The following is an 8,784-nucleotide window of genomic DNA, read 5'->3' as shown; positions in this document are numbered from 1 at the left end:
TATCATGCACTTATTCAAGTAGTTACTTCTTCGTACATGTACATTTTTTTTTTTTTAAGAGGGAACTGAAACTGCCAAGATCTTATCGTCCCAAAATCGAAGAGAGAAGGAAGACAAGATAGGAGAAAGCCAGCCGTTCCAAAAACGAACATTATCCTTTCAGGATAAAATCCGCCCCCGGCGGGAATCGAACCCGCGGCGTAGCGCTTACAAAGCAGAAGCGCTACCAACCAAACCAAAGACTTGCAGGGTTTATACGCAACCTGGAAAAACTGGAAAAGTCATGGAATCTGAAAATCGGCCAAAAAGTCATGGAATATCGTGAAAATTTAAAGGGAACCTGGAAAAGTCATGGAATTTGTCACCCGGTCAAAAATTAAAAATGGTCAAATTAAATATCAAGTTTTTCCGAAAAACGGCCTGCGGCGCATTCCCTTCATATTCCTTGACGTTCTGCATATTGTATATTTTATTGAAATGAAGGGGTAATCTTACCGTTTTTTTAAGTACCTCCGCCCCCTAATGTTCTGGAAAATTCATGGAAAATCGTCTGGAAAAGTCATTGAATAGTCATGGAATTTCGTTCCGGGAAAATCGTATAAACCCTGGGCTTGCACAAATCCAAGTTTAAACTAGGGTTAAGTTTTGTATTTAGCAATATGATAGGCTAAAAAATTTGAAGCTTAATTCAAAAGTTAATCTCAAACCAAGATTAATCTGATTGTTGTCTTTTCTTGTTATCTTTGATCTTATCTTTATTATCTAGCCAAAAGGTAGTGATCACTTAATTACATACTGTTTTTAGAGCTGAAAATTCAACAGATCAACGAAGAAAAGGTTCGCCTTCTGGAGGAGAACGAGCGACTCAAGAAAGAAAACGAGATCCGACAAAAGCTGCGAGACACGGAAATTGAGACCCGAGTCGATGAGGATACCAGTGGGAAGTGTGAGCATGTGGATCACAATAGTACAGGCACGTTCGAGGACCTGGAAGAACTGTTGACGTCTATTCAGAGTTTAGAAGAGGAGAACCAGGCCAAAGACAGCTTGATAGCGGAGTACAAGTCACAGCTGTACGAGCTGCAGTGCTATATGAAACTGACGAGACAGCGGACTTTGGATCCGTTGAGGTTGAATAGTGAGGTAAGAAGCTTGCTGTCAAAAGAGTGTGAGCCTTTTTTTTTTCGAGGTTTGAGAGAGGGAACTGTAAATGCTGAGGTATTGTAGTCCTGAAAGCGAAGAGAGAAGTATGACAGGATAGGAGAATGCCAGTCGTTCCGTAAACTAACCATATCTGTTGTCCGCCCCAGCGGCAATCAAACCCGCGGCCTGGTGTTTAGAAGGCAGTGCTACCCTCCGACCTAACTAGGCTGGCTATTTGTGAGACTTGTTTACCCTAATGGAACAGGACTGAACCAAAGTCTCATGTTTTATTTTTACTGTTCGTGGGACTACAATTCTCAGTCATGTGGGCAGAACCTTAACTTTTTTCAAGCGTAACTTTGTACGTTACATCTTTGAGCGTTACATCTAAGGTGTTATTGTGTGACTAACAAACGTGCAGAGAAAAACTCATCGAGTTCAATAATTTTCCATGTTTCAGGGCTCAACAGTTGAAAACAGTCGTGCCTCCATGTCGTTCCAAGAAGAACTAATTGACTTGGAGCAGCGAAAATCGACAGGCCCTCACGACGCCAATAAAATCGATCCGGACCTTTCAAAAATCGATAGCAGCCTTTTGAAACAGAAGTACGATTTTGTCCTTCTGAACAATTCGAACCCATCTTCACACGATAAACAGGGTAAGTGAGGTAAAATTTGTACTCGATTTTCGATTGCAAATATTTCAACGGGTTACTTTCTGGAGTTCTCGTGTTGACCCAGCACCTAAATGGGAAGTATTGTGTACTACGACACAGACCACATGCGTCTAATGTAGCAGTTGTTTCATTGCTACGAAATAAAAACGACGGTGAAACACTCATCTTGAAAAAAAATAAAATAAATAAATTGAGTTATTGATAAGTCGTCACACCGTAATTATCTTGGAGGATTTCATGATCGTGATACTCCAGGAATAATATTCATTTTTGCTTGGAGTTTGGTTGGAAGTTATAAAAAAAAAAAAAAAAAAAAAAAATGAGTTATTGATAAGTACTTAAGTCATACCGTAATTATCTTGGAGGATTTCATGATCGTGATACTCCAGGAATAATATTCATTTTTGCTTGGAGTTTGGTTGGAAGTTAGCGAGCCTGCCTTATAAACGCTAGGCCGCCCGGGGGAGTTTTATCCTAAACAGGTGAGGTTTGTTCTCGCAACGGCTGACTTTCTCCTATCCTACTCTCCTTCTCTTATATTTCGGAATGATAAGACCTCCGTTGTTATAATTCCCTCTATCAAACCTCTCTGTGAAAATATTTTTATGTAATATAATGTCTAAACATAATGCTTTGTTATTGAAGGGTCTCCCCCTAATACTCTTTTTCCAGGTGCCGAACAAACCTCGCGGCTCAACATTTTCGACTATGAACATTCGACAACTAGTGAAGAGGATTGCGAAATCAGCAGAATCAGTCACTGGAATTGTAGTCAGATGAACCGAATCGGGTTCAATCTCTCCGGTAGTGAGGCTGCACAATCCAGAGATACAGCTACACTTGAAAGTAGTTTGTCAAATGCGCCCAACAGGGGAACAGCCAAGGACAGAGTAACAGCTGACCACATGCAGACAATGCCTCATGACAACTCCAATGAAGAAACTCATTATTACTCGATTGATCTGATCAACACGACAGATCCTAACATGGAAGGTTTGCCATCTCCCATCAGACCATTCTGCAGTCCACTCATAGAAGATGTAGAAGAAAATGCTGATTTAGATCAAGTACAAAGAGTCTCCATGTTTGGTTTCATTAAGAACAAACGGGAGCTGATACCAAGAGAGTTGAAATGTACAGTGCTTGAGAATTCGATACCAGAAGAAACGAGTGGTGAAAAGAGTGGCGATAGAAAATTGGAAAGTTTGGGAAATGTGACGGTCGTTGACAATTTCACGGAGGAAAATACGAGTGATAGGAATCGTGAACACGAACCAAAAATGAGGTCTAAGCATGAAGAAATGGTGGAACCAGATAAACAAATTTCAACTGAAATCTCAATCGGAAATGACAAAGTAGAAACTGAATCAATCCATTCTGAAAGTATTGATAAATGTAAAAAAATCGCGACTGAGATTAAAAATTTGAAGGAGAAAGAAATCTCAAATAATATTGAAGAACTAAAGGAGCCAGAAGTCATACCCAAGAAAATAGAAGATCTCAATAATGAATCATCTCATAAAACAGAAGATTTAGATCATGAAAATGAAATATCAAAGAAACCCGAAGATCTTATAAGTAATAGTCACGAAAAAATATCGAGTCCGAATGACAGTACTGTTGACAAAGAAGGCTCAATTCTATCATTAAAAAATACGAAATCCGAGGGTGAAAACAATATATTGATACCTGAAATGCCTTCCACTCGGCAGGAGGAATGTCAGTTGAATACGACTGCAAATGAAGAAATCTTCAACAAACAAGCAGATCAATTAAATTTGAGAGAGGTCATACCAGACAATGAACGTATCGAAATTGAAGAGTCACAAGATAAAGATGAACTAATTACAAGCACAGGTGAACCTGAACCAAAGAAGGAACCAATGCATAGTGATCATACTGATAGAAAGGATTCTGAATCAGAACACAATAAAGTCTCCAGCTCAAATCTGCCCGAAGACATTGGTGACAACTCAAATGATAGCTCTGACAATTCTTCTCTGTCTGATTCAATTTCAAGTGACATTGAACACAACATCGCTAACCCAACCGAGATTGAAACAAACTGCGACAAAATGAAGGAAATTGAACCTAATAGCGTCGAACTAAATGAGATTGAAACTAAAGGCGTCGAACCAAATGAGATTGAACATGACATCGCTAACCCAAACGAGATTGAAACCAACAGCGAAAATCCAAATGAAATTGAAACTAAAAGCGGAAAACCAAATGAAATTAAAACTAATAGCGACAAACCAAATGAAATTGAAACTAACAGGGGTAAACCAAATGCAATTGAAACTAACTGCTGCAAACCAAATGAAATTGAAACTAACAGCGACAAAACAAACGAGATTGAAACTAACAGTGACAAACCAAACGAGATTGAAACTAACGGCGATAAACCGAATGAAATTGAAACTAATAGCGCCGAACTAAATGAGATTGAAACTAACAGCGTCGAACTAAATGACATTGAACATGACATCGCTACACCAAAGGAGATTGAAACGAACTGCGACAAACCAAATGAAATTGAAACTAACAGCGGCAAACCAAATGAAATTGAAACTAATTCTGAATCAGAACACAATAAAGTCTCCAGCTCAAATCTGCCCGAAGACATTGGTGACAACTCAAATGATAGCTCTGACAATTCTTCTATGTCCGATTCAATTTCAAGTGACATAGAACACAACATCGCTAACCCAACCGAGATTGAAACAAACTGCGACAAAATGAAGGAAATTGAAACTAATAGCGTCGAACTAAATGAGATTGAAACTAAAGGCGTCGAACTAAATGAGATTGAACATGACATCGCTAACCCAAACGAGATTGAAACCAACAGCGAAAAACCAAATGAAATTGAAACTAAAAGCGGAAAACCAAATGAAATTAAAAGTAATAGCGACAAACCAAATGAAATTGAAACTAACAGTGGTAAGCCAAATGCAATTGAAACCAACTGCTGCAAACCAAATGAAATTGAAACTAACAGCGACAAAACAAACGAGATTGAAACTAACAGTGACAAACCAAACGAGATTGAAACTAACGGCGATAAACCGAATGAAATTGAAACTAATAGCGCCGAACTAAATGAGATTGAAACTAACAGCGTCGAACTAAATGACATTGAACATGACATCGCTACACCAAACGAGATTGAAACGAACTGCGACAAACCAAATGAAATTGAAACTAACAGCGGCAAACCAAATGAAATTGAAACTATCTTCGACAAACCAAATGAAATTGAAACTAACTGCGACAAACCAAATGAAATTGAAACTAACAGCGGCAAACCAAATGAAATTGAAACTAACTGTGACATACCAAATGAAATTGAAACTAATAGCTCGAAAATAAATGAGATTGAAACTAACAGAATCAAAGTAAATGAAATTGAAACTAACAGCGTCAATCAGTTGGTCGTGAGCGCATCCGAGTTGGCAAACCTCTACAATAATTCACCCATTACATGTCGTAGTAACTGCACTCAATGCGTGAACGTAAAGGAGGTTATCGACTTGTTTGAAAGTTTATATCGTAAGAATGCCACCAACGCCGAGTGTTCAACCTATAAACCGTGTAACCAAGAAAGTCAGATTGGCGATTCTAGGAATAACAAGTACAAAAACATCTTCAATCGAGTGAACGACAAGTTGAAAGAATTTCACGCAAGCGATAGAGATGATTCTTTCCAGCAGTATAGAGAACCCAGCCTTAATCTACCTATTGAATCTCGACATGTGCTTTCTGAAACGCTGCAGAAATGTTTGCATGAAATGAATGAAAGCTTTGGTCAGGATGATTGTCACGATGTAAGTGACAGAGAAGATGAAATGTGCAGGTTTTACGATTTGAACGAGCTCATCAAAGATTTCAACTGTTTGAAGTTACGCGAGGAACCATCACCAACGAAATCTCATGTCAATGCTTTGAGCACTGTGAAAGAGACCAATGACAATCGTACTGAAGTAAATACTAAAGACAAGTTATCAGATCAGACAATGGAGAGAAAAGGTCTAGTCGTACAAAACCCAAACAAACTCGGTAAGGGTATCAAGAGAAACAAAAACCAAACCCATGCAATGAACAATACCAAAGTGAAATCCAAAGCGAAAGCAAATGTCACAGGGAAGATGAAATGTGCAGGTTTTACGATTTGAACGAGCTCATCAAAGATTTCAACTGTTTGAAGTTACGCGAGGAACCATCACCCACCAAATCTCATGTCAACGCTTTGAGCACTGTGAAAGAGACTAATGACAATCGTACTGAAGTAAATACCAAAGACAAGTTATCAGATCAGACAATGGAGAGAAAAGGTCTAGTCGTACAAAACCCAAACAAACTCGGTAAAGGTAACAAGAGAAACAAAAACCAAACGCATGCAATGAACAATACCAAAGTGAAATCCAAAGCGAAAGCAAACGTTACCTTCAATACAATGTCCACTGTTCCCAATGATACAGTACGTAGTGCAGTCAATAGATCACTTCAGACGTACAGCAACTTGAACAATTCTTTCCAGCAGAACTCGTTAGCGTTATCAACGAAGGAACCTGTCAAGAAGATTTCAACCGTAGACAGAAACCATTGCTCGAGCAAAAGGAATAACATCGAGTATCAAAACAAGAGTAATGTCGGACAGAAAAATGGAAGTATGGTTGAGTTGTACAGAGGGTGTTCTAATGCTTACAATAGAGAAATAGCGGACAAACAAAAACGCTCATTAACTATTGGCTCCAGTGTGGGTTGTTCAAGCAAATCTTCAACACTTAAACCTGGAACATACACATCTTATGGAGCCACAGTAAGTCCTTTTTTTAGAGTGAGAAGGTGTGGATTTGAATATCATAGCATTTTCCCCCCCCTTTGTTTGATAATTCAATTACATGACAATAATGCGACAGTTTCTACAGGGGTTTTAAACACTTTAAAAATACAAAAGTAACATACCCTCAAATACAAGACATTCCAGGTGAGAATACAAGACATTCCAGGTGAGAATACAAGACATTCCAGGTGAGAATACAAGACATTCCAGGTGAAAATACAAGACATTCCAGGTGAGAATACAAGACATTCCAGGTGAGAATACAAGACATTCCAGGTTATCTTTTTTTAAAGCATTTATTTTTAGATGGGACTAACACATCTTGGGTCTTTGCCCCCTACAGGTGAGCGTAAAATCCGTAGCTCTGTTGTTCGCGCCTACCAGCACGCTTGGTATAAACTCAATTCATATCAATGATTTCATCGGGCTTTCAGGCGAACATCGTCAACACAGAGGACGTATTCATGGACTACTCTGAGACCGACGTTGGTCCCATCACCCCAGCCGGAGAAGCTGCTATGGACCGGTTCCAAACCAGATTACAGAACCTGTTCACTGCTAGTCACCTTCTGGTCAAACCGATCAAACAGAAGCAAGAACCGCCATGCGAGAATTATCCGAGTTGCATTGGTTGGTTGATTCAACAACTGGATTGACAAATTGTAATGGTTGGTTAAGCCGTATTTTATGTGACTTTTTTTTAGTCATCATGCTAAATGTTTCTTTGGACTCGTTTGGCGTAATGGCCCCACCACACCCGCTGCCAGTCCAAAGAGAGATTTCGTATGATGACTCGAAAAAAAAGTCACGTAATAAAATACGGCTTTAGTTCAAAAAGTTTTGGTTGGTCAATTGAACAACAGAATGATGCACCAAAATTGTCGGAAACAACCATTATTTTGTAGACAAGTGTGCTAATACTCAGTTAAGTAGTTAATCCTTTTAAATATTTTCTCTTTGTTCAATAATTTCATTTCGTGGAAATAAATAGTCTCTTCAATATGTTTCAACAATCTTTTTTTTTTTTTTTTTTTTTTTTAAAAAATTGGGGTTTTTTTTAAATAAAAAAAATCAAAAATCTTAAAATTGTTACCGAATGGCAACGTTATTATCCCATTTGCTAAAAAAAAGTATCCTGAGAGGCTCAGAGCTGAAATCATAATGTGAAAGGGGGGGGTGGTAAATGGATTGCGTAAGATATAATATATATTTTTTATCAAATGGAATTAATAACGTCTTACCTCGGAGGAGATGCAGATAGCCATCTGATTGATTTTTTTTTACACAAAGCAAAATAAGGTCCACACATCCAAGTGTGACCTGGAGCCGGGCTAGACACAATATAGGGAGTAGTAAGATAGGACAGCATGAGTAGCATCGTGAATAAGAGATAGTCCTTTGAACCCGCGGCAGTAACGGGGGAGGACGAGAGTCGACGAATGGAAGAAGCCCACTGGACAACCCCGGTGATTCGAGCTGTAAAACTGCCTGGGGGCGCGTATATCTCCATAAATTAATGTATCATCGCAAATAAGATTCTCCCCTTAAACCGGGTATATCCTCCCTAAATTAAATGTCTCATCATCAAATTCTCCCCGAAACAAAAAGTATCCCCACATGTATTTAACAAACTGCGCCGAACACGGGATCCCTTAAACGGGGTACATCTCGCCTTAAATTAATGTCTCATACAAATCTCCCGCGAAACAAAAGATCCCACAAATATTTTACAAAACCGCCCCGAAACCGGTACATCCTCACTAAATTAATGTGTCATCCAAATTCTCCCCGGACAAAAGATCTCGTAACAAATAAATATTATATATAAACCTGCCTGGAAACAAGTATATCTCTCTTAAACATAATGTCTCATCCAAAATAATACCCGACGAAACTTTCCAAATATTTTTAAAAACTTGCCTGAATCCGGGTTTATCCTATCACCTAAACAAATATCTCATAGATGCCAAATAAGTATTTCGCTTAGACCTAGGGAGTTACGAGACTAATGTCTCCTCTCAAATAAGTCTCACAAAACAGTAAAACATGGTTCAAAACTACATTACCAAAGGATACTTTATAATGTACAGATAACGCTTCATGCTTTACACTGGCTTC

The 8,784-nt window shown here is 38.7% G+C and overlaps 1 protein-coding gene across 1 annotated transcript in view; it reads left to right on the top strand.

Moving 5' to 3' along the window:
* The window catches only part of LOC103511207, an 18,938-nt gene extending 11,259 nt beyond the window's left edge, over window positions 1-7,679 (top strand). Inside the window, exon 12 of the mRNA XM_017444890.2 lies at window positions 7,095-7,679. Within this exon, the coding sequence (XP_017300379.1) occupies window positions 7,095-7,322 (228 nt within the window). The 3' untranslated portion in view covers window positions 7,323-7,679. The remainder of the gene's footprint in view (window positions 1-7,094) is intronic.
* The last annotated feature ends 1,105 nt before the right edge of the window (window positions 7,680-8,784 follow it).

This window comes from Diaphorina citri, unplaced genomic scaffold (genome assembly GCF_000475195.1).
Source record: "Diaphorina citri unplaced genomic scaffold, Diaci psyllid genome assembly version 1.1 scaffold686, whole genome shotgun sequence".
Lineage (NCBI taxonomy): Eukaryota > Metazoa > Arthropoda > Insecta > Hemiptera > Psyllidae > Diaphorina > Diaphorina citri.
This window is presented reverse-complemented; position numbering and strand designations above follow the sequence as displayed.